This window comes from Pimephales promelas, chromosome 23 (genome assembly GCF_988280905.1).
Source record: "Pimephales promelas chromosome 23, fPimPro1.hap1.1, whole genome shotgun sequence".
Classification (NCBI taxonomy): Eukaryota; Metazoa; Chordata; class Actinopteri; order Cypriniformes; family Leuciscidae; genus Pimephales; species Pimephales promelas.
Genome location: NC_142791.1, coordinates 23,044,937 through 23,066,080, shown reverse-complemented (window position 1 = coordinate 23,066,080; position 21,144 = coordinate 23,044,937). Strand labels below are relative to the sequence as shown.

The window sequence follows — 21,144 nt, the reverse complement described above, 5'->3', positions numbered from 1 at the left end:
TCATTCATGGTGTGTGTAAAACCATCCCACACTTTGAGTATTTCCTCCATTGTGAACATTTTGTCTTAAAGGATAGTTCTCGAACAATATGGCATGTACACTACCATTCTAAAGATTGGAATCGGTAAGGTTTCTTTAATGCTTTTGAAAGAAGACTCTCATGCATACCAAGACTTATTAATACAGTTGAAAATACACTCACCTCAAGGATTATTAGGAACACCATACTAATACTGTGTTTGACCCCCTTTTGCCTTCAGAACTGCCTTAATTCTACGTGGCATTGATTCAACAAGGTGCTAAAAGCATTCTTTAGAAATGTTGACCCATATTGATAGGATAGCATCTTGCAGTTGATGGAGATTTGTGGGATGCACATCCAGGGCACGGAGATCCCATTCCACCACATCCCAAAGATGCTCTATTGGGTTGAGATCTGGTGACTGTGGGGGCCATTTTAGTACAGTGAACTCATTGTCATGTTCAAGAAACCAATTTGAAATGAGTCGAGCTTTGTGACATGGTGCATTATCCTGCTGGACGTAGCCATCAGAGGATGGGTATGGTGGCCATAAAGGGATTGACATCGTCAGAAACTGAGCCAATTGCCACTGAGGGGCCCTAAAGTGTGCCAAGAAAACATCCCCCACACCATTACACCACCACCACCAGCCTGCACAGTGGTAACAAGGCATGATGGATCCATGTTCTCATTCTGTTTACACCAAATTCTGACTCTACCATCTGAATGTCTCAATAGAAATCGAGACTCATCAGACCAGGCAACATTTTCCAGTCTTCAAATGTCCAATTTTGGTGAGCTCTTGCAAATTGTAGCCTCTTTTTCCTATTTGTAGTGGAGATGAGTGGTACCCGGTGGGGTCTTCTGCTGTTGTAGCCCATCCGCCTCAAGGTTGTGCGTGTTGTGGCTTCACAAATGCTTTGCTGCATACCTCGGTTGTAACGAGTGGTTATTTCAGTCAAAGTTGCTCTTCTATCAGCTTGAATCAGTCGGCCCATTCTCCTCTGACCTCTAGCATCAACAAGGCATTTTCGCCCACAGGACTGCCGCATACTGGATATTTTTCCCTTTTCACACCATTCTTTGTAAACCCTAGAAATGGTTGTGTGTGAAAATCCCAGTAACTGGGCAGATTGTGAAATACTCAGACCGGCCTGTCTGGCACCAACAACCATGCCACACTCAAAATTGCTTAAATCACCTTTCTTTCCCATTCTGACATTCAGTTTGGAGTTCAGGAGATTGTCTTGACCAGGACCACACTCCTAAATGCACTGAAGCAACTGCCATGTGATTGGTTGATTAGATAATTGCATTAATGAGAAATTAAACTGGTGTTCCTAGTAATGCTTTTGGTGAGTGTATATTCAAATAGAAAATACTCAATTTAAATTATAATAATATATAAATGTTATTTATTCCTAAATAAATCTTCAGTGTAACATGATCCTTCAGAAATCATTTTAATATGATGATTTGCTGCTCAAGAAACATTTATTATCAATGTTAAAAATAGTTGTGCTGCTTCATATTATGGTGGAATATGATTATGTGTTGAATAGGAACAGCATTTATTTGAAATAGAATACATTTGTAAATGTATTTACTTTCACTTTTGAAACAATCACTTAAAAAACAATCATACAGAGCCCAAACTTTTGAACGGTAGTGTACTTGCCCTCATGATCAGTGGCGGTTCTACTTTGAATTACACCCAGGGCGAGACCCCCTTCGAGCGCCCCCCTCCCCCCCCCAAATAAAAAAAAAATTGCATATTATAGGCTACTGTAAAAACACATAATTAAAGTTGATTTTAGTTGATCATTATGACAATTATTAGATAATATAGTGACCAAAATGATCACATACACAGAATCTTGTTCAAAAAGCCTAATACACAGTGAAATCAATTCACCAAGTTAATAACATTAAAGATTTGTTTTTAAGGAGTGTCTTTTATCTTACCTACTAAACTTAAAAAAAGGTTAACAAAAAGGTTTTATAAAAAGATAAACTTAATATTTCAGCATTTAAATCATCTCTATAAAAAGAATGAGTCAATAAAGATACATTCCTGACATTTATAATGCACAGTATATCTTTTCTTTTATCCACAACGACAAAGATGTTTTAGTAGTTAATGTATTTCCACCACAGAAAAATGCTTGCTGTAGCTCTGCTGAAAGATTTATTTACGGAGAAGAGAAAAAACACCCAAGTGTTTGGGTGCACGTCCATACTCTAAAGTTTATGAGCGCCCTTCCAGTGAGCGCATAATGAGTGCGCTCTCCGTGCGCCTATTTGAAACATAGAGGATTTGAAATAACAACCTCGAGCGCGCAAAAGACGCGATACGTGAACTAATCAGGAGATCCCCTTGACATCGCTTCTGCGCACGGCACCTTCTCAGCAAGCAGGGCGCCATTGCCAATAATTGAATCGAAATGATAAAAAATAGAAAAACTTCGCGGCACAGAGGATTTTTTTTAACTGTTCGTGCCGCCCCCCATGTGACATGAAAAAATGCCGCCCCGGGCGACTGCCCGGTTGGCCCGTGCCTAGAACCGCTACTGCTCATGATGCTGAAATTTTGGTGCTTTACAGCTGCGACCATCACACACTTTTGTTGTATGTACATCTATACATCTCATTTAGTATCCAATAGAAAAGAAAAATCATGTTTTGAGCAACATAAGGTCATCGTCAAGTAGATGATGACAGAATTGTCATTTTTGGCTGAATTAACCCTTGAATGCCCTGCGATATGTGTGTGAACCGCAGCAACAGCAGCTGCAGCAGCAGTATCTCCGACTGTCGGACCTGCACGGAAAGTCTCAGCTGTGGAAGGGCATTGTGAGCATCAGACTAATAGAGGGCCGCAACCTCATCCCTATGGACCAGAACGGCTTCAGTGACCCTTACGTCAAGTTCAAACTAGGCTCTCAGAAGTACAAGAGTAAGGTATGAACGACTGCAGCATTTCAACACGGCAAGTTTAATAAAACATGACACTGAGGGCTCTCTCTTTAAGGGCCGGTTTCACAAAGATAGACTTTGACCACATCTGCCCATCATCATGACAACCTGAATGTCACACGAAGAACGCTTCACTATACGTATCAGCATTTCATTTTTCAGTAACTTATTTTTATCTTCTGTGCAAACAGACAATTCCCAAGACCCTGAACCCTCAGTGGATGGAGCAGTTTGACTTGAATCTGTTTGACGAGGAGGGAGGTGTTCTGGACATCTCAGTTTGGGACAAAGACATTGGAATGAGAGATGACTTCATCGGCCAGTGAGTTCGATTTCAAACGCTCATATTTACTTTTCTTCATGTTGTCATGATTATCCCGTTGCCAGCAGTCTCTAACATTTGACCAATACGAAGTAAATGTGTTGAGCATGGTGTTTAATCATTTTAGATGTCAGCTGGACCTGTCAAAGTTGAGCCGAGAGAAGACGCATAAGCTGGAACTTGACCTGGAGGAGGATAAAGGGACGCTGGTGCTGCTGGTGACCCTCACCGCCACAGTCGCCATCTCAATCTCTGACCTGTCCGTCAACCTACTAGACGACCCACACGAACGCCAGCAGGTCCTGAAGAGATTTGTAAGTGTGATGTCTACATTTCTGACAGTCTCTGACTGACAGTGTTGCTGAGAACGGTTTCCTCTGAGAGAGACTAAAGTCCTTTCACACAGAGATTGCGGAAAATACACGGATAACGTGACCCGGGATTGTTTGATTTCGGGTTCATTCACACTGCCAGTGATTTGCCGGGATCTGTGAGTGCGTTCACACACAACCCGGCCGTAAAGATCCCGGAAAGACACATGATGTCAGGATGAGAAGTGTAACGTACGCGTCGAAAACATGTACATGTGCATACCGTTCCACAAAGCTGGTGAACGATCTCAGCTTCAGCGCGGATAGTGAGGAGCTCCTGGGGCCTCATGTACAAAGACTTGCGTTGAATTCATACTAAAACATTGCGTACGGACAAAGCTGTAAATGTGCGTACGCACAAAAAAAAACTGATGTATGAATGTCTGCGAACAAAGGATCCCGCGCATATTCTCTTTGTACATCCCAATTAACGTAAAAAATTGAGCGCACATGCACGAGCACAACGCCCCACCCAGTCTCCTCCCTCAATTAAATTAATTTAAATATGGTAATTAGTCCAATTTTGCAAAAGACACCTGCAAGGACATGGAAACGAAATTTCACTGAAAATGTGAATATATGTGAAAGTGTAATTTATTCCTGTGATCAAAGCTGAATTTTCAGCATCATTACTCGTCTTCAGTGTCACATGATCCTTCAGAAATCACTCTAATGTGATGATTTGATGATCAAGAAACATTAATGATTATTATCAGTGTTGGAAACAGCTGTGCTTCTGCTTCATATATTCATGGAAACCGTGATATATGAGCATTTTCAGGATTTTTTAATGAATAAAAACTTAAAATCAAACACATATAAAAATCTTATAATCTTTTGTAACATTATAAATGCATTTCCTGGCACTTTTAAACAAATTCAATGTGTCCTTGCTGAATAAAAATATTACTTTCTTTTTTACCTTTACTGAGCGAATTAATGAAGTTTATTTTTTAGTTAAGCCAACGCTGCCATTGCTAGACGGGTTTGCACATGCTTTATGTTCTTACTTAATTGCATAATAGAATATTTTAATAAGACTCGTGTGACATAATTTGTAATTGATACATTATTTAACATATTATTAAGCAATATCTGACAGCTGGTGGTGCGATAAAACAATTCGTAGTGTAATGTTTGCCACTTCACTTTATTGCCTCTATGAGTCGCCAACGGACAAAAATCAAGGCAAATGTACATACGCCAGACATGAAGTTTATTTGGAGGAACGCACATTCTTACGTTAATTTCACTGTTGGAACATCTGGCCGTGAACGTGAAAACTGGCGTACGCCGTGTGTTTGTACGTTCGCAGTGTTCATACATAAGGCCCCTGGTCTCTGCTTCGTTCAAGTTTGCAGACATTTGTTCGCCCTTTCTTTGTTAATGACGAACACAAACTTTTGTCTAAGAGCAACAGAGTTGCGCGATGGCACATGCGTCATCACTATGACACACCCATTGGTCCTGGCTTTGGTTCACACAGCGCGCGTTCCGGGACTGATTCCGGCAATGTTACTAGGTCCCCAACCCGGCATCGATGCCGGTATCAATCCCGCGTCGTGTTTGCGTTCACACTGAAGGCGTTCTGGCAATTTCCCGGGATGAACGCGCTGTGTGAAAGGGGCTTAAAGGGATAGTTCACTTTTAAATTAATTTTTGATATGTTTTATCTTACCTCAAGGGCATCCAAGATGTAGGTGTCTTTGTTTCCACAGTATTTTCAAATTTGACATTTTTAGGTCAAACCGTTCTTGTCTGTCAGTCATATAATGCAGGTCTATGGTCACCACCTCAAAGATTATGCACAGAGAAGTCCAAATTAAACATGATCGTAAATGTAAGTACACATTAATGGCCTAAGACACGAAACGATCGGTTTGTGTGAGAAAACGAACAGTATTTATATCGTTTAACCTCTTGTTAACAGCCATGTCCAACTGATTTGAAGGCACGGGGCTTCGGTCTGCGCATGCGCCGGAAGTGATCTCTTGCGCATGTACGTATCTCATTGTTTACACAGAGATTTCGGAAGTTTTACCTTACACCGTGAAGATCTAAACATATTTAGATATATCGAAATCGTCTTCCATTGTGATTTCCTGTATATCTAAATATATTTAGATCTTCACAGTGAAAGGTAAAATTTTCCGATATCTCTGCGTAAACAATGAGTGACGTACACGCGCGAGAGATCACTTCCGGGGCTTTCCGTTGCGCTTGCGCAGATAGAAGCGCCCACACCCTCAGATCACTTAAACGTGACTGTGATTACAAGAGGTAAAAATGATATAAATACTGTTCATTTTTTCACACAAACCGCTCATTTCGTTCTTACATTAAATCATGTTTAATTTGGACTTCTCTGCTCTTCGCAAGACAAGAACGGTTTGACTTAAAAATATCAAAATTGAAAATATTATGGAAACAAAGACCCCTACATCTTGGATGCCCTTGAGGTAAGCTAAAACATATCAAAAATTAATTTCAAAGTGAACTATCCCTTTAAGTTTTCCTCATGAACTGGTAATGCTCCACCCTGTAGTACACTTCTGTGACCAAAAGGGGGCGTAATGTGACCACACTCCAGTGCACTACTGGATTAACTGCGTCTCCTTCACAACTGGACCACGGTGGAGTACCTCGGATGAAACAAAGGCAGAGAGAGAGACATCTCGCTCCTCTCAGAGTTGTCTGTCCTCTCTATTCACGGTTTGTCTTTGTCCTGCCACTGTCCCCTGGAGGGCTGGTCAGTGAACGGCTTACAGAAACTCGCCACCAAGGCAGACTGACCTTCTTTCATAACAGCTGCATAATGAAGATGTATTCGTGAGAGCCACCAGATAATCTGGCGTGGCGGCTCGATGGTTTTGTCTCGACGTCCACGGCCGAGCGGCTTTGACGCGGACACAAAACTGCTCGCGGACTCTGGCAGGGGATTAGAGAAAGTTAGGGCCAAAATAGAGCTGTCAGAAACATATGGATGTATTACTGCTCGCTGTGAACTTCGTTTTTGTTCTTTTTTCAGTGTTCTCTGAGGTCTTTCTTTAAGCTGAAGGATGTAGGAATCGTGCAGGTAAAGATCCTGCGGGCCGAGGGGCTGATGGCTGCTGATGTCACAGGTAAAAACACATGTCACTTCCTGTATTCGTTTGATTCAATAACCTACATTCCTACTGTAAACTGGATGGTCCATAAGACTCTTTCCCAAGCATTTTTCTTAATGTTTTAGTGAGGTCAACACCTCGGTCTCTCTCTTCATTTTTAGTTTATCTAGTTCTTCAAGTTTGCTGTTCTCTCAGGAACGGCCCACACCTCATGGGTTCTGATTTCACGGTTCTTCTAATACCACACCATGGTGGACAAAGGCTTTTAAGAAGCTTTTGCGCACACACACTGTCTGTTTTCAGTGCCACATTTCTTCAGATTACTGTTTTCTATTGTAATATATCAAAAAATGTAATTTATTCCTGTGATCAAAGCTGAATTTTCAGCATCATTACTCCAGTCTTCACTCAGTGTCACATGATCCTTCAGAAATCATTCTAATATTATGACTATCAATATTAAAAACAGTCCGTTTTTTCTTCAGGATTCTTAGATAGTAATAGTAATCTATTTCAAATAAAACAAATATCACTTTTGACTTTAAGTACCCAAAGCTTTTGAATGCTAGACTGTTTATTAATTATAGCATTGAGGCTCTACCAATTTCAAGCTATTTTAAATAAATGCATAATTATAATAGAGTAAAAATACTAGAAATGTATTATACCTACAGAGTTCAATATTTATAATGCATCATATAATGCATATTCATATCTCAGTTGGGAATTTGAAACTAAAACCTTTCGAATGCAACATTGTGTTTCAGGAAAGAGCGACCCGTTCTGCATTGCAGAGTTGTGTAATGACCGTCTGCAGACACACACGGTCTACAAGACGCTGAACCCCGAGTGGAATAAAGTCTTCACCTTGTGAGTTCATTATGCATCCGCTTCCGACAGAGGACGAATTAAAATATTCACAGCTGATGAAGTTGTTCTGACACCTGGACTCAAACATGCAGTCGATCGCATTTACAAAAGCAACAATCAGCTGCAATTTGGCTTGATTGTGGAATATATTACATGAAAATGTAATATAATACGTGCACATAATAATACATGAAAATGTTGCAATGCTACATTGTCTTTTATGAAAATGCAATGACTTTCAAAAAGCTTTAACAACCACAGGTATTAAAAATACTTATGGTTACACTTTATTCTCTATGGGTCCACTTCTATCTATAAGTAACTTCGCAACTACATGTCAACTAATTCTCATTAGGGCATTAGTAGACTATTAGGTTAGGGTTAGTTGAATTACTACTTAGTAGAAGTTTACATGTAGCTGCAAATATACTCTAAAGTGGACTATAGAAATAAAGTGTTAGCAAATGTTTACCTTTTCTGCTGAAAATATGAATGGTGCAATAGACATCATCATGATTCGTGATTGTTGATATTTTGGCCCATTGGTATGACTTGGTTTTAATGATTCAATTACCAATTACCTCTCAACATGATACACACAACATTATGTCATGTCATAATCCTTGTTGCACAGATTGAGTCACTTTTGTATGTGTCGTAAATTAATTCTTCTAGTTTATCTATCAATCAAACTTTAGGAAATTATATTACACATAAATAAAAATGCTGTAACAATGAACTGGAATGGAGGAATCAATACAATGCTGTAACAAAAAAAAGTCTGTATACTGAGAAAAGATTGATTATTTAATTAAAGTCTACATTTTATTATTGACTATTTTATTGACCGCCTTTTAAAAACCAGTTGAAAGTCGATCACTTAATAAAGTTATTTTTTTTACACAGCCTCATGATGCAAGATATTATTCATCATCCAATCAAATCCTTAAGTCAAGTACCGCCCTGAATAATTACAAACACTTTCCCTCAGAAATGTCAAATTATGCCATTTGAATGCGTTGTATGTGTTTCATGTTGACTATAAATTTAAAGCAATATCACAGTCAATACTGACTCTTTCCCCGCCAGTGTTTTTTTTTTAAGTTTCCAGCCAGTATTTTTAATAATTTTCACAAAATGATCAAAACAAACTGCTTTAATAATAAACATTTTATCTAGGTTCATGCAGGAATATGTTAAAGGGATAGCAAAAAATGAAAACTCAGTCATTAATTACTCTCCCTCATGTCATTCTAAAACTGTAAGACTTTCGTTCGTCTTCAGTACGCAAATGAAAATCTTTTTGATGAAATCTGAGAGATTTCGGTGACACTTTACAATAAGGTTTCATTAGAAAACATTAGTTAAGGTGTTAACTAACATGAATGAGCCACACATTTGTTGCTGTATTTGTTCATGTTAGTTAATAAAAATAAAGCTACTCATTGTTTGTTCATGTTATTTCACAGTGCATTAACTAATGTTAACAAGATTTGAATAAAATATTAATAAATGTTGAAATTAACATGAATAAAGATTAATAAATGCTGTATAATTAGTTTATGATAACTAATGTAGTTAACTAATGTTAACTAAAGAACCTTATTGTAAAGTGTGTACTACTTTGACGCTTCAAAAAGTTAAACGTTAAACTAATTCATATGAATTGAGTGGTTTAGTCCAAATTTTCTGAAGAGACTCGATCGCTTTATATGACGAACAGATTGAATTTAGAGATTGAGTTTATATCATATATAAACAGAAGCTCAAGCTTGTTCGCTTGACGTGCGAGAACCAATGTTGTTCATTCTCGTTACACAGCACGAAATTCAATCTGTTCATCATATAAAGCGATCGAGTATCTTCAGAAAATTGATAAACCACTCAATTCATATGGACTAGTTTTACGATGTCTTTATGAACTTTTTGAAGCATCAAAGTGGTAGATGCGTAGCCGTCAATGGAGGAACAAAGCACAAAGATTCCATCAAAAAGATCGAAAGGTTGAGTAATTAAAGGAGTAGTTTACTTTAAAAAAAATTTTGCTGAAAATTTACTCACCCCCATGTCATCCAAGATGTCCATGTCTTTCTTTCTTCAGTCGAAAAGAAATTAAGATTTTTGATGAAAACATTCCAGGATTTTCTCCATATAATGGACTTCAATGGGAACCAAACGCTTCAAAGGTCCAAAAGACAGTTTCAGTGCAAACTGCAAACTGATCAAAGGGCTTTAAGCGATTCCAGACGATGAATAAGGTCCTCATCAAAGGAATCGATCGCTCATTTAAAAATAATAATAACAAAGTTTAAGATTTATAAGCTCAAATACGTCACCTTGCTCTGTTCTGTGATTCTGTGAAAAAAAAACTCACTGTTCAAACTTCAAAATTCAAAATGAACAAATCTTTTTTGGTGTCATTTGGTTCATTCAACGAACAAAATGAACGTGTTGACTTGGGAAAAGATTTGTTCACTTTGATAAACCAGGAGAGTCACGAACGCGCATCACAGAACAGAGCTTATAAAACTTAAACTTTGTTATTTATTGTTTTAAAAAAACGATCGTTACGCTTGATAAGATCCTTATTCATCGTCTGGAATCGTTTAAAGCCCTTTGAAGCTGCACTGAAACTGTCATTTGGACCTTGAACCATTTGGTTCCCATTGAAGTCCATTATATGGAGAAAAATCCTGGAATGTTTTCATCAAAAACCTTCATTTCTTTTGGACATCTTGGATGACATGGGGGTGAGTAAATTATCAGCAAAAGTGAACTACTCCTTTAATGACAGAATTTACATTTTTTTGGTGAACTAACCCTTTAAATAGAAATATTTCGATGTAATTTTGTTTGGTGTTTGATTAAAAAAAAAACTCTCTCTCTTTAACCCCACAGCAATGTAAAAGACATTCACTCGGTGCTGGAGATCACGGTGTACGACGAGGACAGAGATCGCAGTGCAGATTTCCTGGGTAAAGTGGCCATCCCGTTATTAAACGTAAGTTCGCCCCATTCAAGCTCCTTACTGTAGATCCACGTGTGTTTTTAAAGTCGCGTTTGAAACAAACAGCCTCGAGATTGATGGTGGCGCGTCTTTAAAAGCACACACAGCTGTGTCTCCCGGTGCCTGGGTAATGTCTCGATGACAGAGGGATGCTGGTAATGAGCAGGTACTTGTCAGAGTTGGAAGTGCTGGAAGGAGGAGGGAGGGGAGGGGGGGGATGTGCGGCTGGCTGTTTGATGCTGCCGCTGGGAGATCAGGGGTCAGTCGAGGAGGGGGGTCCGCTGGGGCTCTGCCAGACAGCAGGCTGTCACGTCTTCTTCACACAGATCCGCAACAGCGAACAGAAGGCCTACGTCTTAAAAAACAAGGAGCTGACAGGGCCAACAAAGGGGGTCATCTTCCTCGAAGCAGACGTCATCTTCAACGCCGTAAGTGTGCGCTGGATGTTGTGTCTTTTGTTTCTGCTGTGTGTTTTTTTCTTTCTTTCACACTGTCGAATATGCAATCGTTATTGATGCATAGAGAACTCCGGCACTAATTAAAACAAATCAGACGTGCTTCGTTTCGCTTCAAGGTGAAAGCCAGTTTGCGGACGTTCGTTCCACCAGAACAGAAGTACATCGAAGAAGAGGCCAAAGTCTCTAAACAGGTAATATGACAACAATATAACTATTCTTCAAAAGGAATAGCTCACACAAAATAATGGCACCTCTGTCATTATTTAGTCCCCTTGGTGTCGTTTCAAACCCACATCGTGGAGTTTAATTCGGTAAAAGACAAAAGGACCATTTTGGATGAATCACTAAATGGCTTTTTCAATACAAAGACACTTTAAAGTGCTCCAAAACGGACAAGAAACCACAAAAAGCAGTTCAGATGACTCTTGTGATGTATTAAAAAATGGCGACACCAAAATGGCATGTATAAGAATGTGGGCTAGTATTATTTTTCTCACTATATATATGTATATATATTAGGGCTGATTAATCGCATCCAAAATAAAAGTTTGTTTTTGCATAAATATATGTGGGTGCACTGTGTGTAATTATTTTGTATTTAGAAATACACACACATGCATGTATATTTAAGAAAAAATATTATTTGTGTATAAAATATTTATATTTATATATAATATAAATAATATATAAATCTATATACATGAAAATATTTCTTAAATATATACATGCTTGTGTGTGTATTTATATATATAAAATAATTATACACAGTGCACCCACATATACTAAACACAAACTTTTATTTTGGATGCGATTAATCGTTTGACAGCCCTAGTACATACTATTTTCATTTGAGTTAAAGGTTTAATAATTTGATCATTTTTTATATTTATCATTTTATTATTTATTATAGTTTTCATACATTTTTTATTTCAGTTTTAGTTTTTTTAGTACGTCAAGTAAAACTATGGAAATTTGAAATGTTTCCTTAGCAACTAGCTGAAATTATTTTTCATTTACCTTCAATTATAATTTACTTTATATAAAGTAATACAAATGTTTTATATTTTATTTTAGTTAACTATAATAAACCTGCTTTGGAAGACTTTTATGGTGCTTTAGTGATAACTTTGTTCGTGTGTGAGTCTACATAACTATATTTTGAGGACATATTTGTACCCAGAAATAACCAAAACCTGACAAAATCTCCAAAAACCTCCCTTTAGGGCGTCCTTTGTAAAACTGGTATAAAAATAAAGTAATTAAAGCCGAAATTTTTGTGTGACGGGTAGGTTTAGCTGTAGGGTTAGTGTAAGCGGATAGAAGATACAGTTTGTACAGTGTAAAAACCATCACGTCTATAGGATGTGTGTGTGTGTGTGTGTGTGTGTGTGTGTGTGTGTGTGTGTGTGTGTGTGTGTGTGTGTGTGTGTGTGTGTTAGAAACCTCTACATTTGTCTCCTATAGATAAAATAAGAGCATATGGGTACGAAACCACATTAGGAGCGAGACGAGTAAATAATAAAACAATATTTTTTAGGTGAACTGTCCCTTTAATCCGACGGCGGCAATCAAATCAAAATCACCCCAACGAGGGCCGGCGGTCCCATGCCCGCCACACAATAGGCCGACGTGTTTGGGACAGGGGGCGCAAGTGCTGAATCGCAGCGTTTTCCCCCTTGCCCTGCCGCTCTAGGTGTTGAATAGAAATGTCAAGCCGGCCCTCATGAGAGGAGAGGGGCCACCCCAGAGGGCCCGGCTGCGGCTCTACGGCTGGGCCTGCTCATTGTCCTCTCTCTCAATGTGCCTGCGTGACAAAAGCGCTGAATTGGAGGGGCTGGGCTGAATCAGACGCTGTCACAAAGCTGCGCATTGAGCAGAACAGACCGATTCTTCAGTCCTTTATGCCCGTCTCAGTGAAGAGTTCAACCGTGGATTCAACCCGTATATCTAACCCCAGCTGTCAGTCACACCATCACTTATGGAGATGATTACATTTGCCTCGTTTTTTTTTTTTTTATATGCTCAAGTTTTGTGGAGTGGTTTGTGTTAATCATGCTTCCCAGAACAGTCGTTTGATTTTCTTTAGTTCGGCCATTGATGGAAGAGATAATAATCTTTAATAATCTTTTATCTTTAATATCTTAAATACTTATTAATAAAGTAACTAAAAACTCATTTTTAATGTTTATTCTGTAAAAAGTTGTATAATATAAAAAAAGTCATATATATATATACACGTATATTAAGCTGCACATCTGTTTTCAACATTCATAATAATAATAAATGTTTCTTGAGCAGCAAATCCGCATCATTAGAATGATTTCTGAAGGATCATGCGACACTGAAGACTGGAGTAATGATGCTGAAAATTCAGCTTTGATCACATGAATAAATTAATTTTGAAAATATATTCAAATAGAAAACAGAATTGTAAAAATGTCTCACAATATTAGAGTTTTACTGTATTTTTTTGATCAAATAAATGCAGCATAAGAGACTTGCCAACCACAAACTTTTGTGGGGTAGTGTGTATTGTTTTAATGTTTTGTTGGAATACAAAATACAATAGAATTATTATGATTCTGAAAATACAGGTAAATTATATAAAATATTTCCATGGCATTCAGGAGTATCCTCAAAGCCTAAAACTATTGTGAAATATATAAATATATTTTATGATTATATCCTGAAGGAACATAAATATATATATTTTTTTTGTTTCAATGTCATACAATTCTATTAATATTAAATGTACAGAATACTGCATATATATATATATACGTGTATGTGTATAAATAGATCATTATTGTTAGAAAAGAGTGTTTTGTGGTTTATATCTAACAGAACGTGTTTTGGATGAATTTCTTTCTCATATTTCCTCATGTCAGCTGCTGCAGCAGAATTTTAACCGAGTGAAGCGCTGCATCCTCTTCCTCATTAATGTGGGCTCCTACATCAACAGCTGTTTTCAATGGGAGTCGCCCCGCAGGAGTTTATGTGCTTTCTTGGTAGGTGGCAAAACTCTACTTCTAAATACACACAAACAAACAGCCAACCAAAGACTTACACCATACACTACTGTTACACCCACTTACACAATATTGATACGATACATTCCACTCAAAGAAACTCAGACTCACTTTAGATAGATAGATAAATAGATAGATACCTGTAGATAGATAGATAGATAGATAGATAGATAGATAGATAGATAGATAGATAGATAGATAGATAGATAGATAGATAGATAGATAGATAGATAGATAGATAGATAGATAGATAGATAGATAGATAGATAGATAGATAGATAGATAGATAGATAGTGTGGTTGTTTGGTGACTCGTGTGTTGAAGAGCTGTGGTGTGTGAAGTGTGCTCATAGCTCAGCACTGAAGAACCCTTGAGCTAAATCGAGTAGATGTGATCTCTTAGACGACGTCCCGCTGTGACCTCGTGCCCGACCTCACCCCGCACCCCCGCCTGCCCGTCTCTGAACACCTCGAGAGCCCTTCACACGGTTCCCTCGCATTCACACACTCCCTCCTGTACCTGGAGGAGGCGCTGTACACTCTCAGTCTCTCCAACAATAGATTCACATTGCTATTTTCATCTGTACCTGTTCTTGAAAATTAGCTGACCGAGATTTGACCTTCCACTTTAAAAAGATCTGGTTTACAGTTTATATGGTTCTCCCAAAAATTTTAATTCTGTTATCATTGACTCATCCTCAAGTTGTTTTTAACCTGTATGAGTTTCTTTCTTATAGATATTTTGAAGAATGTTGGTAACCAAATAGTTGATGGACCCCATTGACGGTCCCACTTTACTTACATTGAAATTAATAATTTGATACAATGGACTTATTGTGTACATACATGTTTTTACATTGTACTTATATTTTGAAAATACCTGCATGTAATTACAGCTGTAATTAATTTATGTAATTATGTAATTTGTAATTACACTGTTGCCCCTTAAACCAGCCTTAAACCGACCCATAGGACACACACCTGTCCCTAACCTTACCCGTATCACACCTCGACAGCAGCAAAAGTGTTTTACAATACAACCTGAACACAATAAGTACATTGTACACCTAAAGCCACTTAATATAAAGTGGGACCAAATATTTAATAACAAAATATTTAAAACAAAAAATAACTTTTGTGTTCAGCAGAAGAAAGAAACTCATACAGGTTTGAAACATCATGTGGGTGAGTAAATTAATTTAAATTTTTGGGGTGAACTAGTTATACAATACATATTTTTCAGTACTATATACAGTGTGTGTATATATGTATAATATTGTGAAATATTATTATAATTTAAAAACCCAATTTTCTATTTTAAAGTATTGTAAAATGTAATGCATTTCCTGTCATGGCGTTACTCATTATTTCTTTAAAGAATAGAAAGTTCAAAACAGCTTTTTTTATATATAGAAATATTTTGTGAAAAATTAAAATCACTTTTGATCAATTCAATGCATGAATAAAAGTATAATATTCTTTAAAAAAAAAAATTATATATCACCAGGTTGTCACATAGCTTGGCAATCATAAACTTACACATTAAGGATGACAACTGTATTACTATATAACTATATTAATATATTGTATAATAAATAATAATAATGTTATTATTTATTGGATATTGAGTATGTATTACGTGTAATACCTATATTGAACTGTCTCATGGTTTATTGCTTTATTAACTGAAATTTAAGTGTATTAATGTTATAAAAAATTTGATTATATATTTAATGTAGTAAGTTATATATTATTATTTACTTGGTGGAAAATGGAATTGCGAAACTTCTGTTAGTCCATAAAGTAATAGTCTTAAACGTGGCGTTGTCCTGATTGTTTAGATCTTTGTGGTGGTGGTTTGGAATTTCGAGATCTACATGGTCCCGTTGTCCTTGCTTCTGTTGCTGACCTGGAATTACTTCCGGCTGACCTCCGGGACGGAGCCGCGCGAGGGAAGTGTGGTGAGTGCTTTTATGAGTCTAATGATTGCTAAATTTGTGACATTTATCTCGAGCTCATTTTAAGCACATGGTCGTTGTAGGCCGCCACAGGAAATTGAAACGTCTCCCCGAACCCAAACTAGCTTTGATTATTTGAACCAGCCATCGACTATTCCAGGTCAATAAACAGCTATGTTTATTTTGTTAAGATGTGTGCACAGCCGGAATTGAATGTTTTTATTCCAATTACTTCAGGTAATTAAAAGTAGCACAAATATACGAGCTTTTAAACGTGCCAGTCCACTTACCTAGTGTATTTACTTATCTCATTTTCCAATTAAATTGTGTCAAACTAATTTCATGCCATCGTGAAATGTTGCCAATCGCACTAAGGGTGTGGGCAAAACTCCCTGAAAATTGATTCAATTTTAGTTGTTCAGATGGCGTGGAATGAGTGCTGATGACTTTCAATGAGCGCCATTTCTCGAGAGGGTGTTCACTTCCCAATTAAGCCATCAAAATTTTAATTACATTTTTATTCAGGAGTATCCGGTCAAAGAGTCAGTAGCGATATGCATCAGATGAATCTCAAAACAATAAAATAATAATTTTCCACTTCTTTACAAATTAAAATATGGAATTATCATATTGGCCAGCATGAATAAAAATGAAAAAAATAAAATAAAATTTTTGTGAGCTGGATTTCAGCTGACGGACAGCTGACAGACACACAAGAGAGAATCGTTTTCACTTTCAGAAGGAGATTGACAGAAATATACAGTCTGTCACAAATGTGAGTCGTATGCTCATGTGTTTTCGTATGTGGGCTAACGGCTAATAAATGGCGGAACAGTTGCCATTAAAATGCTATCAGCCTGCATGTGATGCAACGTGAGTGTTTAAATGACAATCTAAACTCGCCAGCGGGAAGTGTTATTGCTCAGAGGTTGATCTTTCATTGCTCTGGAGACATAAGGAAGACTTCATTTATGTTTCATTTAGATATCAACTTCGTATCAGAAGTCGAAGTTAAAATTGCTTATGGACAAATACAAATGAGACGGTTGTTGACACTGAGTATGAGATGGTAAAATTGTGATTTACAGGCCTGGAAAAGTCATTTTAAAAGACTATTTTGCTACAGTAACTGATAAAATTAAGATGAAAAACTATTTTAAATGCTATTATTTTCGTGTTTTTTATCCTTATCAAATAGTGTAAATGCATGCCTTGAAAGAATTTGACGAGAGATGTTTGAGTTAACATCAGGATCTCACTTTTATGAATTGTGATTCAAATTTATATCGACTTTTGCAAACTTTTGGTATCTTGGCAAATCGGAGCGCAGTTTGAGATCTCGTCTGAAAATCCAAAATATATTCGCTCTCCATTTGAACTCTTTTCTCACCAGTCACCAGCATTTTTGATCATTTTTCACAAAGGTTTCATGGCCCACAGAATATTTTGTTGTATGAATATATGAACATGCAATAGAGAGACTGCTTAAAACACACCCCCGTTTTATCCTAGCTTCATGCATTCTTTTTTTATCAACACTTGAATGTGGGTACGTTTTATAAAAAAAGCCACATTATTTTACATATGAATCTGTTTGCATATGATATTGCTGCTGACATCTATCGTTTCAGTCAGTACTCACTAGGGGTGGAACGGTACACAGAAGTCACGGACACGGTTCGGTTCATACCTCGGTTCAGACTTCACGGTTCGGTACGATTTCGGTACAATGGAGGGAAAAGCAAAACAAAAATACAGAAGGCATTGTATTTTTTAAATAAGTTTTATTAATAAAGGCATAGAACCAGTTTATTTGTAGTGCACTGACAATAGTTTTATATAATTAGTTTATTAATTAAATGAATAAAAACACAAAGACCTTGCGATATGTTTGGTAATTGTACTTGAATTAATTTAAAATTATTTTTCTATATTTCAGATCAATATATTTTTAATTAACATTATTAATTAACAATGTAACATTATTCTTATCTGAATTATAACTAATTTATTTCTGTATAAAACAATACCAAACGGTTCAAGGTCCAAAAGACAGTTTCAGTGCAGCTTCAAAGGGCTTTAAATGAAACCAGACGATGAATAAGGGTCTTATCCAGCGAAACGATCGGCCATTTAAAAAATAAATAAAAAAGTTTTATAAGCACAAATGGTCGCCTTGCTCTGTTCTGTGATGCGCGTTCATGACTCTCCTTTTCGGACTCATTTATCAAAATGAACTAATCTTTTTTCGAGTCATTTGGTTCATTCAACGAACGAAATGACTCAAAAAAAAGATTTGATCAATTTGATTTGATTTGACTATTTTGCGCATATAAAGCCAACGTTTGAAGTGATCGCATGTTCAGAGCAAAGACGGTTCAGAGCTAGCCGATGGTATAGATTATGTGACCCTAAAGAAACCGCGTATCTAACAGTAGTTCCGCATAACAATAATTAATTTGCATGCGTGTTTTATTTATTTTTATATCGTGTATTCTCCGTGTAAATTTGTGCACTGAACTGTGACGCCCGTACCGTTTCGGTTCAAAACGAATAAATGTACCGTTCCACCCCTAGTACCCACAGATTCAGAGGATGTTATAGCGCCCCCAATTGTATAACAGTGAAAACGCGAAAAGCCGGAAATTTCTTTCAATGGCGAAGAAAGAGTTAAACTCATTTTTTCTTTACTAGCAGAAACAACTGAGATTTCAAAGAGATCGCATTTGTGATTTTTCTTATTGTGGCTTCATAGCAAGCGATGGAGGACCTTCTTGAGGATGTGGATGAAGAATACGACAAAGATGACAAGGTAACCATACATTTCATAATTTCCTGATTAACTCATTAAAGGAGTAGTTCATTTTAAAAGAACTTTTGCTGATAATTTACTCACCCCCAAGTCATGCAAGATGTCCATGTCATTCTTTCTTCAGTCGAAAAGAAATTAAGGTTTTTGATGAAAACATTCCAGGATTTTCTCCATATAATGCACTTCAATGGGAACCAAACGGTTCAAGGTCCAAATGAGCGTTTCACTGCAGCTTAAAAATGAAAAAATCTTTTTTTGAGTCATCTCGTTCATTGAATGAACCAAATGACTCGAAAAAAGATTTGTTCATTTTGATGAACGAGTTCGAACAGGAGAGTGACGATCGCACATCACAGAACAGAGCAAGGCGACCATTTGAGCTTATAAAACTTAAACTTTGTTATTAATTTATTAAATGAGCGATCGTTTCGCTTGATAAGACTCTTATTCATCGTCTGGAATCGTTTAAAGCCTTTTGAACAGTTTGCACTGAAAGTTTCTTTTGGACCTTGAACCGTTTGGTTCCCATTGAAGTCCATTATATGGAGAAAAATCCTGGATTGTTTTTATCAAAAACCTTAATTTCTTTTCAACTGAAGAAAGAAAGACATGGACATCTTGGATGACATAGGGGTGAGTAAATTATCAGCAAAAGCTTTTTTTAAAAGTTAACTACTACTTTAATATGCTTTTTTCCCCTTGCTGAGGATCTCTCTTGGCCGAAGGAAATCTAGCCTTGTTTCTCTAGAATAGCACTATCGTTTATGGTCTTGTGGGTTAGCTGAAGCTCGATGGGACGGGTAAAGGTTGGCGCACGGACACTCAGTTTAATATATGTGTCAGTGCTTTAGTTTAATTGCACCTGAGGCTTGTGTTGCCAAATATACTCAACATATCCCAGATGTTTAAGTCCAGCTATCCTTCGCGTTCCCATAACCCTTTGTGCGCCACAAGGCAGCCATTAGCGGCCTGACCTTTGACCCAGGGAGCTAGCTTGGGTATTTTGGCACAAATGACCTAGACACCTGTTTTCCATTCATAAGGACCCCTCATAGGCCCGGGCTAAGCCCGGACATATGTTTGCACTTAGCTTACCGCCGGCTGGTCATGAAAATACGCAGGGTTAGTATCACTCTCCAAGCTTTCAGAAATTGTTCCTGTTAATTTATGGGGACAATTGATTTGTTGAACTCCGACTCTGTAAGTTGTCGGAGAAAGAATAACACATCTTGCAGCCCGTCCCATTGATTTTACAACCAGCCCGTCGCAGGTGAGGCCTGGGGCTCAGAATAAATGCTGTCATTATTGCGTATGCGTTTGTGTACAAGGGCAACATGATGAAAAACACAAGCTAGCATTGTTTTAAGCGAGAATATTTGATTGAAACATTAAATACCCAATACAATTGTGTGATTAAAAATCACATGTTGACACAGGAAGTTGGGGCAGGAGATATTGAGGGGCTCTTCCTTTTTGGACTTCAGTTTAAAAACGTTCGGGGTCGGTAAGGTTTTTTCATGTTGTTGTTGAATGAAGTCTCTTCTGCTCACCAAGGCTGCATTTATGTGATGAAAATACAGTAATATTGTGAAATATTATTATTTAGTGTCACATGATTCTGATATGCTGATTTGATGCTCAAGAAACATTTCTGATTATTATCAGTCGTGCTGCTTCATATTTCTGCGGAAACTGACACGTTGTCAGGATTCTTTGATAAAATATAAAGTTAAAAACAGCTTTTTTATTTGAAATTATTATTTTTTGTAATGTTATAAATGTCTTTACTGTCAATTTTGATAAATTGTCCCAATAAATTTTCAATAAAATTATTAATGTCTTTTAAAAAAATCTTCCCAAACTCTTGAACAGTGGAATTGTTTATTGATCATTATATTAAATCCATATACCGAACTGCCTCTCGTGTTACTTTACTATTAACTGTACATTAACATTACCAGTTATCTGTATTATTCAGTAGTAACTTATTTATTGTTATGCCTGGGGACATTTACTAGAAAATGGAATTGCAGCCTGACTATTTTGCGTCTTGCTATTGAAAATATATTTATGTTTTTGGTCCTCAGAATAAAACTTAAAATATATTTAATTTTTTTTTTTCTCAGAATAAAACTTAAAAATTTATTTCTAAACACTATAACATACTCAAAAACGCTAAGAACAATTTGAAAATCCAACACAAATATATTTAT

General features: G+C 37.0%; 1 protein-coding gene across 4 annotated transcripts in view; it reads left to right on the top strand.

Annotated features, from left to right (window-relative positions):
• The window catches only part of mctp1b (multiple C2 domains, transmembrane 1b), a 44,010-nt gene that overhangs the window by 19,323 nt on the left and 3,543 nt on the right, over positions 1-21,144 (top strand). For all 4 annotated transcript variants that reach the window (XM_089126134.1, XM_039677669.2, XM_039677668.2 and 1 more), the window contains 11 exons: positions 2,804-2,983; positions 3,190-3,320; positions 3,448-3,634; positions 6,720-6,813; positions 7,566-7,668; positions 10,567-10,669; positions 11,002-11,103; positions 11,250-11,324; positions 14,022-14,141; positions 16,003-16,122; positions 18,875-18,931. In XM_089126134.1, the coding sequence (XP_088982260.1) occupies positions 2,804-2,983; positions 3,190-3,320; positions 3,448-3,634; positions 6,720-6,813; positions 7,566-7,668; positions 10,567-10,669; positions 11,002-11,103; positions 11,250-11,324; positions 14,022-14,141; positions 16,003-16,122; positions 18,875-18,931 (1,272 nt within the window). The remainder of the gene's footprint in view (positions 1-2,803; positions 2,984-3,189; positions 3,321-3,447; positions 3,635-6,719; positions 6,814-7,565; positions 7,669-10,566; positions 10,670-11,001; positions 11,104-11,249; positions 11,325-14,021; positions 14,142-16,002; positions 16,123-18,874; positions 18,932-21,144) is intronic.